At 41.0% G+C, this 22967-nt stretch overlaps 1 protein-coding gene across 1 annotated transcript in view; it reads left to right on the forward strand.

Annotated features, from left to right (window-relative positions):
• Nucleotides 1–22967, forward strand: part of xylt1 (xylosyltransferase I) — an 81241-nt gene that overhangs the window by 53267 nt on the left and 5007 nt on the right. Inside the window, exons 5-10 of the mRNA XM_085277744.1 lie at nt 1221–1301; nt 2537–2753; nt 3118–3294; nt 9077–9342; nt 13939–14137; nt 19688–20021. Of these exons, the coding sequence (XP_085133870.1) occupies nt 1221–1301; nt 2537–2753; nt 3118–3294; nt 9077–9342; nt 13939–14137; nt 19688–20021 (1274 nt within the window). The remainder of the gene's footprint in view (nt 1–1220; nt 1302–2536; nt 2754–3117; nt 3295–9076; nt 9343–13938; nt 14138–19687; nt 20022–22967) is intronic.

The raw sequence follows: 22967 nt of genomic DNA on the forward strand, positions 1-22967 counted from the left end.
TCATTAAAAGTGTGTGGAGATGATCAATAAATAAGACCTTGATAATACAGCTGATCTGCTAAACTGGGACTGTGGGTGTAGTCGATCAAATATAATTGTTATTGGTACTACATAAATCACATTTTTTCCCCTTTTTTCCATGTGACCAACTAGAGAACTGCAACACATATACTGAATGTTTTTTATGTGAGGCAAGCAGTCAGCAGAAAAGAATTACGTGTTCATGATGAATCACAACAATCACAATCATTTTCCATGCCTTTAAAGTTACCATGAAACACAAATGATCGTTTTTCCCTTTGTAATGTGACGCATTTCAGAATGAGACTGAATTTATGGGAAAGGGCATTTAAATCCGATCACATGTGTAGAAAAACTCACATTAGTCACCTCCGTGTCTGGTCCAGAATGGTTTCTCTTAATATATCATATTTAAGCTGCAGCACCTGTGAACTAATAACCAAAAGAAAAAAAATACAGTTATGTCCGTAATTGTAAAAGATGTAATTTTGTTCAACTTCCTCTTGTACTGGAGCAATTGTGTATATAAGAATATGGAAAATGAGTGTTGTGTGTCTATAAAACAAAGAAATAAAACAAAATATCAAAATGTGGAATTATTTCTTCACTTGAAATTAAAATGGCACAAGTGAAAAAAATCGCTTACTCAGAGGCCCTGGCTCTACTCTGCATCTGTTTCATGCCTCCTGCCTAAACCAACAAGTTTTACTTTTCAGAGGCGCTCTGGGGGGACAGGGGCATAACTTTGTAGATTTCCTATAGAATCTTTTCAAATTAAAAGCCACCGCTTTGTTTTGAGGGGATAAAAATACTCAGTGACCTCGTACTGTAACTGGTTATGGCCACAATGATGCTTCTGACCTCCGTGAGGGTTAAAAGATTTAAAAGGTTTGATGACTCTGCTCCGAAATAAAATGCAAAAGCTTCTTTACTTCTTCTATGGTGCAGGACACCATAAATATCTATACAGGATTTCCTGAGCACTGATTTAATGTCTACTGCAAAGTTAAATTCAAGATGTGTAATCAGAATTGTGAAAACAAAAAGAAGTCAGTGCTATCATGTGTTTTTCATTTGTTAAAAGATAGTTTGCATAATTCTCCTCCAAAACTGATATTTGTGCTTCAAAATCAGTGTTTCCAGCTGGATGCTACCACATGTTCCTAGTCATAAGTAAATCATTATCTGTTATGTTTCAGGACCAATGACCAGCTGGTGGCCTTCCTGTCTAAATACAGATACATGAACTTCATCAAGTCCCACGGCAGGGACAATGCAAGGTGAGATGCAAATTCTGAAACGTAATTTTAATTTCTCCACAGCAGCCCACCCTCTCCCTTACTCTCTGGCTAGCTCCGTCTGTGTTTCTCTCACACACATACAGCACCTATGTGCACGCCCGACGCGCTCCTGCCAGCACGGTGTGGTCACTGAATCATAATACAATTAGCTCCCATCTGTGGCTTCATTAATTAACCTTCTTGGTGGGGTGAGCCAGAGAGGTGGCTGCCAGAACGTTTGTCTCTGCTGACGCCACCCTGCCTGCCCCCCCCCCCCCCCCCCCCCCCCCTAGCTTTCAGCCACATCACACCCCGCTGGCAAACCAGTCATCACCAAACACTGTGGGCAAAAATACCCCATAGCACATGGAAAAAATATGTCCTGCATGAGTCAGCATGAGTCAGCACTACCTTTTTGTGTTTGCAGTCAGTATTTTATCAGTGCTGTATGATAAGAGTGCAGCTGTTTTGTTCCTCGTTTAACCCTTTATTAACAATTTGAGTGTGTCTGTGTGCCACAAGTTCACCCACTGTCACCTTTCAGAAGGTGAGTGTGTGTGTATGGGTGATGTCACCACATTTATAAAGTCCTTTATAGCCGAGCTATTATGACAGTCTTCACCTGGGGCACTTTCTTGGGCGACCGTAGCTCAGGGGGTTGGGAAGCACATCTGTAACCGGAAGGTCGCCGGAAGGTCGCCTGTCCTCGTCGTTGTGTCCTTGGGCAAGACACTTTACCCTACCGCCTACTGGTGATGGCCAGAGGGGCCGATGGCGCGATATGGCAGCCTCGCTTCTGTCAGTCTGCCCCAGGGCAGCTGTGGCTACAACTGTAGCTTGCCTCCACCAGTGAGTGAATGAATAGTGGAATTGTAAAGCGCTTTGAGTGCCTTGAAAAGCGCTATATAAATCCAATCCATTATTATTATTAATTTTTCCAACTTTATTAAATACTAAGATTTTATTTTTAAAGAGAAAGTGAGACTTTCTAAGTTTTGTGTCCTTCCTACAGGAAGACGGTTGCCCTTTGCTATAAATGAGCGGAGCTTTAAAAAAATCTGTTTACAAGAAAGAAATTGGAGGAAAATATAAATATGCTGATGCAACAGTAACTGACCTTTCTGAGCTTGTTTTTATGTAAATGATATCTCAAAAAAAGAAAAGAGGACTTCACAACAACAAGCTCTCACATAGTCACTGATATTACCAAAACGTTGTTCCCGTGTGCTTGCTAGGTTCATCCGTAAGCAAGGTTTGGATCGTCTGTTCTATGAATGCGACACCCACATGTGGAGGCTGGGTGACCGTAAAATCCCAGAAGGCATCTCTGTGGATGGTGGGTCCGACTGGTTTCTTCTAAACCGCCTGTTCGTGGAATATGTTATCAACTCCAAGGACAATTTGGTCACTAACATGAAGCGCTTCTACGCCTACACTCTGCTTCCTGCTGAGGTAACACACACTGACAGAAGCTGCTCTCACAGGTTCGAGTGTCTCTTAATCTTTGACTGACAGGTAAACACTGCTTTGGACTTGCACCGTGTCATATATAGAAAAGTTTATTCTGTTCTCGTTTCATTGCCTGGAAAAGAATTTGACAGCAGAAATAAGATGAGAACTGAATGATCTCTGTGGGGAAATTGAATGTTTATCACGAGCTACTGTGAATCTCCTTTCTCTGCTCCTACTCTATTTCCTCTTGTGAATTGGATGGTGTAAAAAATAAAAGGTATACAATTTTCTAATTTCGTCTTTTTGTCTTTGCTCTCCGCCTCCCCCTCCCTCTCCCTATTCATTTCTGTTTCTCATTTTCCAGTCATTCTTTCACACTGTGCTGGAGAACAGCGCCCACTGTGAGAGCATGGTCGACAACAACCTGCGCATAACAAACTGGAACCGTAAACTGGGATGCAAATGTCAGTACAAGCACATTGTGGACTGGTGTGGATGCTCTCCTAATGACTTCAAGCCAGCAGACTTCCATCGCTTCCAGGTAGTAACGATACACAAAATACATTTAAACAAAAGCTCTTTTGTGATCATTCAACAATAACTGTTAAAGGAGTAATTTGTAGAAAGGATTCTCAATAACAAAATGTTTAATCTTTTTAAGGCTGGGCCTTTGTTTTTTCATTTTTAAAGACAGTGTTTAAACATTGGTAAAAACAAATAATAAAAGGCTTAACATAGCAGTCTCCTTATTTGCATCGTAGCTAATTTTCAGTATCACTTAAGAATAAGGCGGGGTCAGTCTTTGGACCAATCACATTTGAGCAAGACATGTTTGCATATAGTTGAACAGATGGTGTAGAGAGCCAAAATGCAAGATTGAAACCATCACCTATCAGTTTTATTTTTTTTAATAGCTGTTTAAAATATATATTTACTGAGCTGCAGGCTGAATATGAAGCCCTGACATTTTTTGCTAATGTCTCCAGAGGTTAAGTAAGTGTTTGCAGATTGCTTAAAACCAGAAATCATACATCAAAATGACATACTTGACGTGCAGTTACAACATATCTATGGCATAGATTTAACGAGTGAGCATTTCAGGTACAGTAGTGTCTTATGTTTTTGCATAAGATTGCTAATCACAAAGTGCCTAAAGATACAATTTAGAATTTGTTCTTTGCTAACTTTTCTAACGGACTGCAACTTAGGAAAAAAAAACACCAGCAATGAGAAAAACGCTGCAAAACACAATGGAAATAGAACAAACAAAAACGGAAATAGGAAAAACGAAAACATAAATAGGAAAAACGAAAAAAGAAATAGGAAAAAACAGGTTTCCAAAAGCATGAGGGAAGTGTTTCTGGGGAGACAATAACCTGACGGACCAGTTGCAGGAACCAAAACATGCTAAGAATAGCACTGGGAGACACTTAAAAGAAGTGGAGGATCAATCAGTTTTGTGAAGAAAGAAAAGATGAGAGGTAAGTGTGTTAGCCTAACTAATAACCTAAAAATCTGCCATCAGTATTATATGAATCATGAGATTAAAGCACACTTACCTAACATATTTTGGTTCCTGCAACTGGTCCGTCGGGTTATTGTCTCCCCAGAAACACGTCCCTTGTGCTTTTCTGTTTTCGTTTTTCCTATTTCCGTTGTGTTTTGTGTGCTTTTGCAGCGTTTTTCTTATTCAAGTCAAGTCAAGTCATCTTTATTTATATAGCACATTTAAAATACATCAAGTGTGGGCCAAAGTGCTGAACAGAGGGATAATATAATAAAAAGAATTAAAATAGATAAGATGAAAACATTATAGAAAACATTGTAAGACATCCATATATGTTTATGTTTATTTTTGCTGGTGTTTTCTTAAGTTGCAGTCCATTTGGCCTCTCAGGGCCACTGTACTTTTCTGTTGTGTTCAGACACAACGCTGGCTAATCATTAAGTTAGGTCCCTTTTTTGTTCTCCAATTATTTATAGAACAGTGTTAAGTTCCTTAATAAAAAAAAATCATTACTCTGAAAATGCTCAGGTAAAAAGGAGTGAAAGTGAGTGGAAAAAGCAGCCAGAAAGTTTAGCTCCTTGGAGGGTAGCTCAGGAGTTGTGCACAGTCCTGTACTAAGTTAACTATTAGCACTTCTTAATTAAAAAGTCTACCTTCTTGTCCAGATATGGTTACTTCCAGCCCAAACCCAGATGCTAGGCACAGTGCTAAAACTGAGGCTTTACAGATGTCATTCTGTAAACATTTAAATTTTCTGTGTTTGATTTAACTTAGAAATAAGGGAGTCAGCAAGTTGAAGCAAGACTAATAGGTTTTAAATCCATGAGAAGGGCCAGAGAAAAACTGATGCTCCATTTTCTTTTTTTGTTCGCTTTGGATTTTTGATTTTTTATTTTTTATTTTTTATTTCTTTTAAGGAGGAGGAGGGAAAAAAGGATTACAGTCAAAAAACGACTGTACAGCAAAGACAGAATAACATTGTTGTGGCTTTTCCTCATCATAAGCATGAGTTGGCAGTATTTATGCAAAAACTCTTAGAGGCACAGCAGTGGGCTAATGGCTCTGCACTACAGATTAAAATATCATAGAAAATATAGTGCAGAGAAACGTCTGCATTGTCCATTAAACTATATGACCATATATATGAAAACAAACTACCCTATCATAAAACTACAATACGAACAAACATAAAATGCAGTGAAAATGGAAAGAATTACGTGGCAGACAAGATGCAACTTCCACAGTTTAAAAAAAAAATCAAGCTAACAAAAAGTGCAGTTCCTCTAATGGCCACTTGAGGCTGACACCAAAAAGCAACTCGGTGTTAAAATGTTCAGCCTATCACCAGAAATAGACGTTTACACGCTGGTGTTGATTTACTACTACTTCTCTACCTTCTTGTCCAAATATGGTCACTTCTACCTCCAACAAACCACAATGGTGATAGCCACAGTACTAAAACTGAGCCTTTACAAACTAATGGGTGGCATCACCATAGCAACGTCAACTTTTTATGCCCAGTCTTTTGTTGTCAACCTGCTAATTTAGCTTTAAAGTAAAGTTAAGAATTAGAACAAGGCCTTAATATGAATACAAAGGCATGTATCAAGTGACTTTCTTTTGCTGGTCATGTAATTTTAGTCTAATAACTTTCGCCAGATGTCACAAAAGAGGGCGAGATGGGAAATTCTGCAGCTACAACAGGCCGCCAACCTGGGTGGTTGTGTTTAGTTATGAGGTGAGGAAAGTGAGGCATGTTAGTGTATATGACGCAGTGCAGTCGACTTTCCAGCCTGAACTAGCTCACAGGCTTTGCTCCATAAAGTGTAATAGAGCAGGTTTCTGTTTATCACATGATTTATCACATATGCAGTGTCTTCAGTCCAGCAAAAGCCAGTATTGTTCATTCTTAAAGAAAAGTCAAGAGCAAGAGCTCGTATAATTTTGACATTTATTACTGTTTCATTCGTGGGAAATTTGTAATATTCCCCACAGCTATTAACACGACTGCCTTTAGCTTCCAGCCAAATGCTATAGGCAGGAATGAAAGGATTTGCAAAAATGGAAATTCCAGCTGTCCTTTTATCCCATGTTAAGGAAAAGCTGTTGGACTTGGACTTGGACTAAGGAAAAGCTGCTGCTTAAGAAGAAAAAAAGTATTTAATAAGCAAAACTGGCAAAAGGCCAGGGGAAAAGACTATGCAGCGGATCCTCATCAGAGATGTCAATCAGACACACCTTCAAACATACAAAAATGAATGTTAAAAACAGCACTACTTTCAGCAGACGGTTGCAGCACATCAGTATGTTGCAGGAAATCAGCAGCAGTCAATCCTTAAATTCTTTGCTCACAAGGTCTGTCCTCTCAACCTCAGCATCCAATGTATTCCCACAGCTTTCACAGTCGATATGTGCAAAATTATGTCTCAATTAGTATGACCCTGAAAGGAAAAAAATGGTAGGAATAATTAGATCTTCTCAGCCTTGGGTCTGTGATTAAGGAGACAGTTAGCTAGCCTTTCAAAATGAAAGTGAATGAGTGGCAGTGACTCAAGAGCCCCAGAGAAAGTCAGCGTCACACTTTTAATGCGCTCCTAAAATCTTAAAGCTGAATTACAAAGTGAATACAAATGTTCTGCCTCAGCAGAATATCACTTTAAGTCGTATCCTTCAAGAACGGTGAGTCATTTCATCTCTCCTCTTCTTTATATACCAGTCGGCGCACGGAGCTCAGTTCTCCCTTCGCCAAAGCTGTCTGCCGCATGTCTAGCCTCAGTCTCAGTTTAGTGCCAACCCTTTACCCTTGGCACTGCCGCTGGGTCTGGTTGGCACCTTGGTATCAGTGAAGTCCAATCCTGGGAAAAAAGACTTTCCAGAAGCAAGCCAGAGCTTGGGATTACTAGGACTTAATTTACCGTAAAGTAATCTCTTTGAGACGGTACAGCCAAGTATAGAAAACTTTCATTTGTTTTCCAGATCAGAACAATTTTTTAAAGTCAGTACAGCTGTCAATTTCCTACCATAGTTACTTTAAACTGTACTCATTAGAGGAGGAGTTTTATTAAGGAAGATTGGTGTAATGTGCCTTTTCTCTTTGTGCGTCTTTGTTTAGTAATGTGTTTAGAATGGGTACATTTTGGGAAGAATGTGAGAAAGACAGGCTGTGACAGGCTGCTGCTTTCAGATGATTCCACAGAGGGCATATCAGAACACCCACAAGCTCTAGGACTGTCTGGGAACTAAAACCCACTCCTTTGCATTTCCTTTGATATCTCGAGCCAATCTCTGAGTGTTAGGGCAACATCTGGTACTTTGCCACGCCACACAAGCATCCAACAGTTTCTGTGAGAAAAAAGCACATCTCTCAGAAATGTGCCACAGCGTGATTTGGTCTCCTTTTTTAGCAAGTAGCACCGATGTGTTTGGTGCCGGTTGAATAGTTTGGTGTCTAGGACTTAAAAGATGTCTTTGTGTGGAAGCCAGGCTGTGAAGGTGGCAGATTTCGTGATGCACCATCAGCTGCATAACCAACAGCGTGGCAGGGACAAATACAACGTGGCTTGAGTGGATGATTCTAGGCAGAGCGATTAATGCAAAGAACTGATAAGGAAAAAGACAAATAATGGATAACTAAAGAAAAGCATGCAAATGTTTATAGGGTATAGCTTCGTGTCTAGTTCTTGCTTTTCTTTGTCTACTAGTATTGACTGTAGTTACTATAATGAAGCTGTCTGATACTGATACCCTAAGTGACTTACAAGTCCAGTGATGCACCCAAAGTCCTTCTATCAATAGCAATTGCACCATAATGTGATTAACCTTTAAACATCTGTGTTATTGGCGTGCAGGTGGATTTGCTTGTTCTGCCTCACAAGTTTCAGAATTTGTAGGATCATCTGCTGATGTGAAGTGACGTGCACAGGAGCAGCGTGAGGTTTTCTACGGGTTTTATGTCAGTGTTTTTAGTGATTATTTGTCCATTAATCATATGCATTAATAAATAAGGCGTTAATATAACATGTTTTCTAGTTTCTTTTGTTCTTATAAGCAGCTGTGTGATTATTTTACACATCAAAGTCTGTTTACAGGTCTGGATTTGTACTAAATTACCAATCATGTGAAAACTGTTTTTATAAAGCTGTGTTACTGCAGGGGGAAAAAATTTAAATTATGTCAATGTCAATAAAGAAAGGAATTTACCAGAATACTGTGTGGCAGCTTGAGGCCAATGACTTGAGGCTACATTAGCTGCTACAAGGCTACGCAGTCAAATTTCCAGCCAACTGGCAGCAGAGCTTCATTGTGGGTAACATAAGCGCCAGAGCCGATGAGGAAGAAAAGACTATATTTGTGGTTTGACATTTTTGTCTATGGTGATTTTGTGGTGTTAAATTAATGGGATAATCTTTTAAGCTCATCTAAACCCTCCAGTTTATCTTAACATCCCTTGTGGGGCAATGACCAGGATGCTGGGAACCGCTAAAGTACAGGACACCATTTGTACTGCGAAAGAATGAAATAGAGAGATAGTCTTGGGAGAGAGTATATTTGATTTAATACATAATAATTAATTCACAAACCCATATGGTAATGATTTCCCTATTTTTATCTGCTACTTTCACTCACTTTTATACTACCTCCTATCTAATTCTCTTTCCTGCCCACATGTCACTTCCTCACATATCTCACACATCGCATTTGTTCGGCTGACGTCCTGGCGCACAACCATTTCTTAATCTTCTCCTTTTTTTCTTCTCTTTATCTCATCCGTCTTTGCTTTGCTCTCCCCCCACCTTCCTACGCTCTCTGCCTGCAGCAAACAGTGCGGCCCACCTTCTTTGCCAGGAAGTTCGAAGCCAGCGTTAACCAGGAGATAGTGAACCAGCTGGATGCCTACCTGTTTGGACCATTTCCCCAGGGGTCGCTGGCATTGAACTCATACTGGGAGAACGTGTACGACGAGCCAGATGGCGTGGCCAGCCTGTCCGACACGCAGCTAACGTACTACCATGCTTTCTCACGACTGGGCCTGGCCAGGGCTGCCGCCTCGCTGCAGGGGAACCCAAAGGATCACAGCTGCAGGTTAGTTTAGTGAAGATGTGCACAATGCACAATCCCCGCAGACGTCCATGTATGCATGCTAATAGTTCTCAGGCCCTTGATCTTCTGTCCAGCCACACCCACACGCACTCATTATCATTATTATTACGCCGCACCTGCACCTACATCCACAGGTGCATTCAAGTTTGCTTTTGCTGTCAAAAGCAAGCCATACACGTAGTATACGAAACCACAACATAGAGTATACAAAAGCCTTTTGTTTGTCTGCTGATGCATTATCTCACATAGATCACATGTCATGGAAATAAGATAACAATGAACAGTACCAGTCAGCAACTGGGAACTCTGGGTAATGCTATTCATCTTGTAACACAATATGACACTCAATTTATCCGTCAGATAATGACGCTATATAGGTCATAACATTGAAAGCTGGCCTTTATGCTAGGGTATAATTAGTGGAAATGCATGAATTCCAGAGTGCTGTTAACATACAGTGTGTGGTTAAATTAAAAGGGAAAACCACAGTATGCGTTCATATTTAACAGGCAAATGGAACATTTCAGCTTCATGTCTTTTAGTAGGATTTTTAATAGCATATGCTTTCATCAGTTTAGTTTATTTGCACAGTGATGAGACCTGTATGCAAAAGAGTCACAAATTCAGTATGCTAATGTGGAACAGAAAGGGGAAGCGTAAACTGCTAATTTGCGTACATGCGACACAAGGCCCCATGTATCTCAGTGCATCCAGGAAACAAACGCCTACAACACCTTAATGATGTCAGCAAACATTAACACAGCTTGGCCCCACATGACCAGGAACAAAAAAACATAATAGAAAACAGCATGAAGGCAGGCTGTTTGAACAGCGTATGGTGGCAAAAGGCGATATGATCTGTCGTGGCTTTTGTTGGGAGTCATCCAAGCTGCCAGTCTGTGTTTCCTCTCATGAAACTTTCAAAAGTCATCAGGTGTCTTCGAAGGCAGTTTCAGTTGCAGTTTATAGAGTAAGTCAAGAAGGCAACTCTCGCCCTATGACAGCTGGGATAGGCTCCAGCGCCCCCCGCGACCCTGAAAAGGATAAGCGGAAGCGAATGGATGGATGATGGATGGATGGAAGAAGGCAACACGAATGCCATTACCTCAGCTGGCGCGCGCTGCATGTGAGCTGAGATAGTTTGCTCCTCACAAGCAAGTCCCCACTATAGCAAGGCGTCCGATGCCCCGCTGCATTGTGGGTGTTCTGTGAAATCTAGTAGGTAAAGCCAGGCAGTGAAAGAAGGCATGGTTTCAAAGTCAAACTTCAAAACCATCTCGCGGCGACAGCTCTTGTTATTCAAACACTGTGCATCTGTTAAAATAGAGAGCTAGAGCACGGGACAGGTGTGCGTGTGTGTGTGTCTGCACGAACGAGAGAAAGTAGAGGCTTCAAACACACAACTTATATTAGTTTCCAATCACTGAGAGGGCAGAGGTCATAGATTAAGAAAACAGAAAGAAATGCTTTAAATATCTGCATGTGTGTGTGTAGTGTGGGTTTGTTTGTGTTTAGGTAAGCGCCTCATAATTGATGCTGTTAATGTGTCTGTTAACATACATGGTAAATAGACTGTTTGTCATATAGCGCTTTTCTACTCTATCTCAGCCCTCAAAGCATTTTACACAACTTGCCTCATTCGCCCATTCATACAAGCACTTTTCTTTTTCTATGTCCTTTCTATGCAAGTGCTTTCTATCTAACACGCACACACATTAATAGTCCACTGGATGCATCAGAGAGCAACTTGTGATTAGTATATATTGTTGATTAGCAGATGGCATGAGTTGTCAAACATTTTTCCTTCATGCCCCACTAGAGAAGACAGAAAAGTTTATACCCAACACCCCACAGTTTTTAGCCATCATTAACAATAACAAGGGATCCAGGTTGAAATTATACTGCAATAAAGGTCAGTACAATAGCATCGGTAAAGTGTTTATTTTCCCTAAAATAAAAATCTATTCACTCAGCTTATTCGACTACTTGTACCCGCATTTAAATAATTGATAGCTTAGAGAAAACGAGTGATTACGCTGGTATGTGGGGTTCTTTCTTGAATTACCACAAGCACAACAGACGGTTTTCTTTACAGTAACCGCTGGTGTGTTTTTTCCACAGTGAGTGACAGGATTAGAAAAAAGTAAACCTGGAATCTTACCCAACATTAGTCCCAGGTTGTACCTTTCATGTATTAGCATTGCATTAGAGGCATGACAACACCTCTACCTGGCTATCTTTGAAAAACGCAGTAGGTTTTTTAACCACACTAAACCACTTTGAGGTAATCCCGGAATCCTCACAGCACCTTTTCACCACTGGGAAGATATATGTTTTTTAAATTAAATATGTCTGCTGTACAGTAAATACAAAACATGTAACAAAGTCTTGAAGGTATATACCTGACGATATTAGAATATTGATAATCTGTCTGCATTTTATGTACAAAACTGTGTTAAATGCAACAATGTGCATTTATCCACTTTGATTACTAAAGACAGCAATAGAAATATTGAAAAAAATATTCTTTGTTTAGCACATTAAATATGTTAAATGTGTTTCACTTTGATTTTTATGTAGTGATAACACATCAGAGAGGCAGGCTGGGCCTAAAGAACATGTACATGATATGCTGTGTGAAATGTTATGATGTGATATTTTAGTCTCATAATGTGGTCTTAATTTTCCATAGCGTCATATGATGTCATAACTTAGTGCTTGGTCTCACAGTCCTCGCTTGTCTTTTGTGTTTTACGTCACATAAGTGTTTCCAGCTGAATCGCTTGCTTGTGATTTTTGTAATTCCACCACTCTGTGGTTTATTAACGTAATAATTAAACACACAATGTGTGTGCTGGCACTCTGCAAGGCCTGCCTGGAGCTGTCCTGTTTAAGTTTTATTGATCTGTAATTTAGTTCGTGAGCTGAGTAATTAAAGCTGATCACGTTTTTGCTTAAAGCGAGCCCCAGCAAAGCTCACATTTGAAAATATATCTTTTTCAAGTGTCGGTGTGATGTCTCGAGTCTGCTCACATATGGTGTGCGTGTGTGAATGTGTTTGTGTGTGTGTGGCCACGTGTTTTGCATGCATTTCAAATTCAGATGTGCTTCCAACAGATGGATGGGTCAACTTCATTGTGAGACCTGAGCAGCAGAGAGAGAGAAAAATGGACACAGAGAGTGATTTGGCTCTTTTAGCAGCCTGCTGTGACTCAATTGGAGAGATTGTGGAGTAAAAGCCTGAATGGAGCTTCTGTGCAGGCTACGCCCTTGCCCCCTGCTCTCTGCTTCTCACACTGGCAGCCACGTCTCTTTTGGGAAAGATGGGACAGAAAGCAGAATGAAGGAAGAAGAGCGATGAGGGGAAGGGAGGAAAAAGCAGGTGTGAAAATGTAGAAGAGGAGAAAAAGAGAAAGACTCGGGGAAAAGGAGCTGGAGTGGAGGGAGTGTGCAAGGCTATTCTTGTGAGTGTAAATATTTGCTGTTCTGCTTGTCAGGGTAGCATTTACCAGGACGGGTTGACTCCTGGTCCTTTACTGGAATACTGATGAGGCCATAGGCACAGGGGAGCAGGGAGAAACAGTGCGTGGATGTGCGTTTGTGTGTGTTAAGCTGTGCAACCAAAAAGGAGGAATAAAGAGGAGTTTAAGGAAGCAGAAGGATGAGAAATCTGGGCGAGAAGGACTCAGGACGTGTGCAGAGAGCAGCTGCAGCGTGCTCCCCAGCAGTGCCTGCCCTGGCCCCTTTTTTGTTTTTCCAGAAGTCACTCCGGCTGGCTGCCCTGAGGGCAGACCCTCTGTCACGTATGAAGCGACACACACAAATAAACAACAGACTAATCAGAGGGGCAAGACCTTTATTCAGCTTCAGCTGACTGGATGACCCAGTTCAACTTTGTTCAGCTGTCTTGTAATGCTTTAGTTGGGTTTTGTTCGTGTGTGTGTGTGTGTGTGTGTGTGTGTGTGTGTGTGTGTGTGTGTGTGTGTGTGTGTGTGTGTGTGTGTGTGTGTGTGCGTGCGCGCATCTGTGACTAATCTGAATATGCTGCCAATGCAGCCCATGACTATTCTGTAATTTTCAGACCACTGTGGTGCCGCCTGTCACGTGCCTTCTTAATGCCATCCCTTCCACTTCAGAGCACATGTTAAAGCAGCACATTGTAGCACAAGAAACTTTGTTGTTTACTCAGAAGTTAATATCTGATCTGAGATCTACTGCAGCAGCAGTCATGAACCCACAAAGTGTGGACACAGCAACTCGCAAGCAGTGCGGTTTGGGAATTATCTGCCTAGTTGACACATGTCTTTTACCAATTGGATTTCTGTTAAAGGTCATTGAATTAATGTCGGCCGTGTCACACAATCACACAGCACATTGACTCTCCACTAACCTTCACGGCAAGCATTCATTAGCATCCAGCCACATTAGCATGTCCAAGGCCCCCCAGACCTTATCCACATGAATCTTGATATTCTCCTCTCCTTACAGTATCAGCTCTGAAAAGCAGCACCGTCAAGTAGGTAGGTCAGAAGGTATCGGGTTTGCTAATGGATTCTCATTTTCTCAACGCTCCATCAGGTATTTCCCCATGGGCCACCCAGTATCAGTGCATCTCTACTTCCAGTCAGACCAGTTCCAGGGCTATCTGGTCAAGCACCATGCTACTAACCTGGCAACAAGCAAGCTGGAGACCATGGAGACCTGGGTGGCACCCACAAAGAACTTCAAGTTAACCACTCCTCCTACGAGCACATTCAGCAGGTTGCAGTTCGCAGAGGTGAGTCAGCATATTAGTCTGCATGCCCTTGCATTCATTTTTAATTTGAATTCGCTTGTTTGGCGTGAGTCACAAAACAATCAGTCAGCTGCTGCCAGTGTCAGAAAATGAGTTCCATTAAAACTCTGAGCAGCACACAGCAAAAACACACTCCTCGGCATATAATTAGAGGTGAGATATACAGCTCATTGCCATGGTGACCTCATATATCGCCCTTGCCAAGACTCATAGCAGTGCATCTCCACACAATTAAACTGGTGCCTGTAATGGCCTTGTAAAATGTAAATTGATTGAATTCATCCCAGTTTACAGGGATGAGCGCTTCATGTGCTGCTTATTTGTTGTTTCCTAATAGAACGTCTTCTCACCTTCACACTGGAATGCTTCCCTTGATTGTCTTGTTATGTTAATGTGTGTTTCTGTTTACCACAACGCCTGTTTAGGATACAGCCGCTCGGCTGTGATGTGACAGCCACAGAGTGTCTTTTTAAAAAGGACAAAATTAACTGAGTGAATGCAAATTGACCTTTTTCTCTGCTTTTATCGTGCAGAGCTTTAGTAGGAGGCAGAAATGTCAACAAATTTGCGAACAAATTTGTTTGTGCCCGCGGACAATGCTCGTGCACCTGGATACACTTTGACCACGTTCGACCTTTTGCGGCGCTCTCATTCTGAACACGAAGGGATGCAGACGCCCGGCCGACGTGTGGCTCCCTCTTGCTAAGCCCTGTTTGTCTGTCTAACCTATGAAACCGTGAGTGACAGAGAAGTGATGTGAGCTGTGGCTTTTATCTGAATGCTCAGCCTGAGAAAACATTCTCTGTCTAGCACTGTGTAGTGGCTGTCAGTCAATCAGTTTGTCCATCTGTCATTCAAAATACAAGACGACAGCACGGCGTAGCTGCAGCAGCGCACTGCCTTTTCTCAAATTTGTAGATATGGACCATTATGCTATAGCTATATACTGGGGTTTGCTAGATAAACCATATGGTTGGCTTAACAATGGTTTCCTTGTCCTCCTTTGGATATAAAGAAAGACAGATATGTCTTTTCACTCCCCTGTTGCTGCCTTTATAGGCCTTTTTTACAGCACTTTAGTACAGGACCGCTTAAAACCTGCACATTAAAAACCAGTATTTCACCTCAAGTCAGATTTGACATTGAGAGGCATTTTAAGCTGTGCATAAATCCTACAGCACCATGACTAACTTTAACTGAAGATTACGTCCTCATTCCACCACAGTCTAGATAATTTATGTGGACATACATGGGAGGAAAAAAGAGTAGCAACATATTATGATGTAATGTAACAGAATACAATGTAGAAAAGCAAGAGTAATGCTTCTGACAAAGTGTATGCATTTTTGAGCATTTTAGCTTGAAACAGCTGCGACCTTTCTTTGTGGAGCGCTTCCCATTCTCTCCATTATTCCCGTTACGTCCCAAAGACATGTAGGTGTTTAGTTAGCTGATAGACTTTAAACTCATTGTAGATGTGAGTGGACAGATGTCTGTGTCACTCCTGCAATAGACTGGCAGCTTGTCCAGATGTCCACAGCAAGAAGGTGGACATCTGGTGTGGAGTTTGCATGTGCTTCCTTTGTTTGCGTGGGTTTCATCCGGCCTCATCCCACTCTGCTTTTTCTTCCACACATGAAATTTGGACAATGATGTAACTACCTTTAAATTTACTGGACTGGTACATGGACTATTCTCACAATAGCACAAATCATTTATTGTCCCATTCGTGTCAGATGTTTGCATTTTTCTTTTTTTGGATAACGTCTAGAAACGTTTAGCTCCAGAAAAACATGTCCAAGAATAACTCCAGTTTGTGCTTTTATAACAGAAATTGTCTTGTTTTCTCTTGTTTTCTACTCATTGCATCACTGTGCATGTTTATTAGGGTCCTTCCATCTTGCCTCGGTAGCGTAATGTGTGCCCCCGGAGAGTCCTCTGGTGCTGCTAGTAGACACCTGTATTTGATTACCACTCCAAAAAGTGTCCCTAATAAGCCTGCAAATGCAGCCTCGAGGGGCATTTGTGCCCTATGTTTTTAAGCAGGGCCAGATGTAGAGTGGGACTGTCCATGACCTTGCTTGATAAAACTGACCAGACTTATTTAATGGAAGTGTCAAACTATAGGCACCGACTGCCCGATGACATGGAGAAGAGGTTTACAGGGTTACTGGGTCACAGAGAAAAAATGAACTGTAGCTGGATTATGAAATAGAGTGTTTTATGCGTTCTGTTAAGTCAGGTACAGAGCATGAAACAAGTAATACAGGTAATAATGGTGAACAATGAATTTGGGAAAAGTAATCCAGGTTATTATCAAGTTTTTTTATTTTTGTTTTTTGTCAGGTCAACAGCAGACGATAAATGAGGGCTAAATGTTTCAAACGTAGCAGAGGCTGTTAGTAATTGCTGGTTAAGAGCGGAAAATCTGAATAAATGGTCCAATTGGGTGGAAAGTGTGAGTGAACAGACTGGTAGAAAAATGTAGTAATTGGACAAAGAGCGTAGAGCCACAATGAGGTTGCCAGATCAGCATTTGTTCCACCTAAGCGTGTTCTTCTAAGTACAGCTATAAGCGAAAGAAGGTCGTGAGCCCCTGACTTGGTTAGCACTCATAAGCCTTGATTGAGTGTTGGTCTTAAGCCAAAGCTTATAGGGTAGGAGCACCAAGGGACAGGTTGAGTGTGGAGGTCATCGTAAGCTATAGGCTGAAGTAGGCAGGAAGTTAATCCCTGTTCGACCTACTTTCATACTCGAAGGAAGAGTTTTCTGGTACTGGTTCCATCTCTTATCCACAGATATACCTTGAACGTCATCACCAGGAGAGAAATATGTTAGTGGAAAACAATAATTGCAGTCTTTAAAACAATAAAATGAATGTAGTTAAAATGTTCCAGCCAACTTTTGCTATTGTTAAAACACTGCCATGTCTTTGCAAAAAGACCTCAAGTGTTCTGTATAAATAAACAGCAGATCAGTTTATACACCAAGCAGTCACAACATTAAGTTAAGTAGTTCTGGCTTGTAGTGTGGTGTCTGGCCTCGGGATGTTGGCAAAGGATCGTCCATGTTCCGGCACATCCAACTGATGCTGTATTGGATTAATATCTGGGGAGTTTGAAGGCCGTGAGGCCTTGTTTGTGTTACTGAGCAGTTTTTGTGATGCGTTAGGGTGTATTCGTCCTCCTAGAAGAGTTTGTTTGGATTGCAAAACTGTTTTTGTGGGTGGTACGTGTTAAAGTTACATCTCAATACTTTTTTTTTTTTTTTTACACTTTTGTGGTAAAAATGGCCTTCTGTCCAGTATTTCTGTTGTAACCAGGATAGACCCTGACCTTTGGTCATGAGGCCAGACAGCAGTCAGGCAAGTTGCCTGTGCATCTTATTAACTTGGTACAGAAGTCTGTGGAAGGAGACTGCCCACTCGTCTGACCTGAAACGGCTTAGAAAAAAATGCAACTTGGAATGCAGATGTGCATATTTTATATTGCGCATAGTAGATGCTCAATAAACTGCAAGAACTAGAAGCAGGTCTCAGAGGGTTCCCCTCTAGGCACGTGAACACTGTCACAATCTTCTTCTTACAGCTCAGTTTAGACAGCCATCTGCAAGTTTCCTGGTAGTGGAAAACGGTGTTATTTCTCTCCAACTGCTCCTTTTAACTTCCTCCTGGGGCCTTGAAGGAGAGTGTTGCTAGCTATATGAGCGTTAGTGTGCATTAGCGAATCAGTATTGAATAAAGTAATGAGCTACAGAGGTGCAGGACAAGAGAGCTGATTAGTAATTTAAGGGGCAAGGTCCAAGGGGCAGATATGGCAGAGGTCAGTCCAATAATTGAGAGGAAAGTGAGGTGTGTTTTAACTGATGACAAAACATGTTTGTGTTTCTGTGCGTGTCTCATTTATGCAAGTGGTGTCTATTTATACTGTACATGGTAATCGCAGTTCTCAGAGGACCTAATGCAGAGTCAATTCCAGTCAGGCATTGATCGTCCGGCTGGGTGAGGCTGTGTTAATCAGCTACTATTGTAAGGATGAGCGCTTCTTAAAGCCGCCATCCCTCTCACATTTCTGCAAACACCCTAGACATCTTTTATTGTCAGAGCCTGTGTGTGTGTGTGTGTGTGTGTGTGTGTGTGTGTGTGTGTGTGTGTGTGTGTGTGTGTGTGTGTGCGCCTCCCTCTCTATCACTCTGTCTCACAGTTTTGCAATTTAGATGACTTTTTTTAAGTTGACCACAGCAAAGATATTAAACACAATTACTGTAATTGTGTTCCTATTGTTATGATTTGTCTGTCTTACCGCTGGATCTCGTTTGTTCTTTCTTATTGCGGGATGTTTTGTAGCGGGACTTTTGGCAAAATATAAGTTAGAAAGACATAACCAATAACCTGCAAACATGTGTATTCTAAATGTTAATTATGTAAGCTTAGAGGACATTATAATCTTAAAGTGGCTCATTGTTCCATTGGCAGCCCTCCAGTGTTTTGCAGGCTGGCAGCTTCTGCAGCCAGAGGCACTGTATGTCTCCTAACTCGCCAAAGATATATTTGACTTACTGCTACAGTTTGTTAAATTTATTTATCTCAAAATTCACGCAAAGAAAAGCGCTTTCTCTGATTTTGTGGAAGCATTGAAACCCAGTTTTTATTGAGCTTTTCTCCCTAGATGCTTTTTTTATCCGTCAAAAAGCTGCAGTTCCCTGTCTCTGCATATAATCTGTGTCTTCCTCTATTTGAGATTTTTTACTTATTTAGGGTTTTAATAATCTCCACTGTTGTTTCTGTTTGAGACAAATAGTGTTCACACTGGTGTTGGTGTTCACTGCCTTCTGATTTTGTCTTTGTGTGAAACGGGAGTGCGTTTGGTTTTCACCCCTTTGAGATATCTTTTTTCAGCATGACTCCTTAGCCTCATAGAGTCAGTCATAATAGCAAAACTGTAGCCAAATTTACTTAAAAGTGCTTGTCAGAAGAATCAGACTTGTCAGCTTTTGCAGATTAAAATAGTATATAACAGCTGTGTTGAGAGTAGGGCTGAAGTGCAGGGCTTTTAAATAAAAAATGCATACTTAAAATGACTCCCTATGATAACATAGTTGAGATATCACTCAACTAGTTGATATATTGACAACAGGTTACAGAATTCGGTGGCCATTAAATCAAAATGTTTTGTTTTTTAAATAAAGACTCAATCTGTAATTAGCTTTTTCATCATTCTGTGAGCAACAGTGATGGTGTGTCATTACTGCAAAACAGCACAGGAGCACTATGAAAGGGAGTTGGTTACCTCGCTGCAGCCTCACACCTGCAGGCTGCACATTACTCCCTGCAATATTTTAAACTGTCCAGAAAAGTTGAAAAAGGTCGTTGCCTTTTGCATTTTTATGAATAACAAACCATTTCCCCCACTTAAATGTTTTTAATGTGTTGCAGCAGCTCCTGTGCGTTTTTGCTGTAATCTCTCTGCTTGTCTTTGTTCTCACCCCAGCCTATCACCAACTCACGTGCCTATTCTTTCTCTTCTGGGGCAGATCGGGACAGAATGGGATGCCAAAGAACGCATTTTCAGAAACTTTGGCGGCCTAATGGGTCCCATGGATGAGACGGTGGGCATGCAGAAGTGGGTTAAAGGGCCGAATGTCACCGTCACGGTTGTGTGGATCGACCCTACCAACGTCATCGCAGCCACTTATGACATTTTGATTGATGCAAGCGCCGAGTTTACCCACTATCGCCCACCGCTCAACCAGCCTCTGCGGCCCGGTGTGTGGAACGTCCGCATCCTGCATCACTGGAGTCCTGTAGCGGAGATGCGCTTCCTCATTGCCCCGTTGGCTTATAACAAACACCAGCCCATACGACAAGGTGAGAAAGAGATTCAAGTTGTCTCTGTGGTAGAAGGCTCATGTATAAGTAGCACTTGCCATTTGTTTCAGCTTTAGCATAAAATTACTATTGATTGTGTTATTTTCAAAAGTAGCCTTACTAAGCATATTGCACTGATGTGCTATTCCTCAACAAAAGATGACCATTCATCAAAAAAAAAATACAAAGGGTGTTTTTCTAAATGTCAAACATTTCTCTGCTCGTGGAGGTTTAGTGGAAGCTCTGCAATTACTTTATGGACCTTGAAAGTGCAATTCAATACAGCACCACAGTTTGTGATGCATATAATATTGAGTCTTTGTGAAACCGTGTCATAAAAAAGACTTGGGTAGTAATTTTGTGGTGTGTTTTCTGGGTTTTCTGTCATTATACTGTCATACTTTACTTTATGTTTCAAAGGACATCTGTAGTTGCTTGGCGATGAACATTTTATGAAGTCGACATACCGAGTCTCAGAGAGCCCTAAAAGTCCAATTTTAGTCAGGAGTTTGGCTCTTTTGTGGAACCTCCTTACACTTATTTATGCATCCATGGAAGGCCAGAGGTGAAGAGACCAGAAGCAACATGTTCATACCGAACAAAGCAGGCATCAGTCACAACAGATTGAGTCATACGCAGTACGACAGGCAGAATTGCTGTGGAAGTGGCTTGTAAAGGGGCTTATACATGTGGAACAATCACAGGCAGATTAAAGCAAGGTTAATAGGCAGCCTTACATGAGATCTGCCAATTGGATGCGTGAAAGTGTAGAAATCAGCTGATATAAGCTGGCTTTAAGAATATGGTCCACGAAGCTCATTGTGCTTTTAAAATAATAATAATAATCAAGCAGAACTGATGAGATCACTTTGATAAAAATCAGTCTTCATGAATTTTCTTAAGTGTCCTTTTTTTAAATTTCTGCAGTGATTCCCACATGACAATATCAGCTCAAAGGACTGAATGGGATCAGTTTTATATCGCACTCTTTACACAACAGGTCACGTCTAAAAGAAGCGATTGCTGATTTAGGTGTTTCGAAATGTCTGCACAGGCACGCACACAAATGCACACAGCCTTGCATTTGCAGCGATGCCCTTTCTAATCAAGCCTCTGGGCCTCGGTAGACCCTGGTTATTTGTCATCAAGTCAACCCTAATAACCCAGCGAGCTGCTCATACATACTAAGCAGAGTGTTAAACAACAGTGCACTTAGCCCTCCGAAAACAGTGACACAATTAAATCAATCAGTCAGCATGGATAAGGGGCAGCACTGCAGTCTTGTAATCCATAAGCAGCCAAGTTGCTTTGAAAGTCACATGAGAGCTGAGACGCCAGCTTTGGCATAATCATGTCTTTCACTGTTTAATAATTTCACTGAGCTTTTTAATGATAAAGGGGAACAGCACATGGCATTTTTTATTTTTCACCTGAATCTCTGTGGCACACTGGCTACAAGAATAAGAGGAATATTAATAAAAAATGGTGATATTATAAATATCACGGTTAGATGGGCTGCTGCGTGAGCTCAGTCTTTTTGTCCAAAACAAAGGGCCTTCTTACAGTTACACACTGAACCTCTGTTACAGTGCATCAAGAAATAGTAAATACCACAATGCTCCCAGGTATTTTGAATTTTGGATTTTTTTTTCTTTCCTTAAAGTAACATTGAAACATTGTATTTGTTGTATTTTTAACCTAAAAAAATCTATTTAATATATTTTCTAAATCTGCAGTTTCTGTTTCTATTTTTAAAAGCACTTATTTTAAGAATCTATTATAAGTGAGACATGAAACAGAACAGACAAAGCTATGTTAATGGTCAACACAGGTTTTTAGGTTTTTGTTTTTTTCAATACATTTAGCTTATTAAAACTTAAATATAGGATTCGGTAATAAAGTAACCATTGATTCCAGCTATCAGGTAAGTGTAAGATAGTAAAAAGTAAAATATACAGTCAATGCAGTGAAGCAGAAATATTCAGTACGATACAAAGATTACACTTGCACTTGGAATAAATGTGTCTAATATTGCAAGCCAGCTATACACATTAAGTTGGGCTGGGAGCTGAAAGAGCTCCCTCAGAAGGATCGAGCACTTTTTAAACTCTGATTAGATACTTTAAAGCGGGGAACCATGAAAATTTTGGTTTAAAGTAAAATATCCATGGACATCAAAGAAAAGCTGCTTTAATTTTTCTGCTATAGCCGTACTTTGTGGCAGGACACAGCTTACTGTAACTTTTACTGTAATTTGTAGCAGACTAAAGATTAATATAAAGATTGTGGTAAAGCTGACATTTTTGAATCACTTCACTTACATTCTCATTTCCTCTTATACAACATTCAATTCAATTCAATTTTCTTTATATAGCGCCAAATCACAACAGTCGCCTCGAGGTGCTTTATATTATAAGGTAGACCCTACAATAATACATACAGAGAAAAACCCAACAATCATATGACCCCCTATGAGCAAGCACTTTGGCGACAGTGGGAAGGAAAAACTCCCTTTTAACAAGAAGAAACCTCCAGCAGAACCAGGCTCAGGGAGGGGCGGGGCCATCTGCTATGACTGGTTGGGGAGAGAGAAGGAAAACAGGATAAAGACATGCTGTGGAAGAGAGACAGAGGTTAATAACAAGTACGATTCAATGCAGAGAGGTCTATTAACACATAGTGAGTGAGAAAGGTGACTGAAAAGGAAAAACTCAATGCATCATGGAAATCTCCCAGCAGCCTACACCTATTGCAGCATAACTGAGGGAGGATTCAGGGTCACCTGGTCCAGCCCTAACTATATGCTTTAGCAAAAAGGAAAGTTTTAAGCCTAATCTTAAAAGTAGAGATAGTGTCTGTCTGCTCAATTCAAACTGGAAGCTGGTTCCACAGAAGAGGGGCCTGAAAACTGAAGGCTCTGCCTCCCATTCTACTTTTAAATACTCT

This window comes from Mchenga conophoros, linkage group LG6 (assembly GCF_057382185.1).
Source record: "Mchenga conophoros isolate Kocher_MC1m ecotype Shallow Benthic linkage group LG6, M_conophoros_male_GT1.1, whole genome shotgun sequence".
In the NCBI taxonomy this organism is placed as follows: domain Eukaryota; kingdom Metazoa; phylum Chordata; class Actinopteri; order Cichliformes; family Cichlidae; genus Mchenga; species Mchenga conophoros.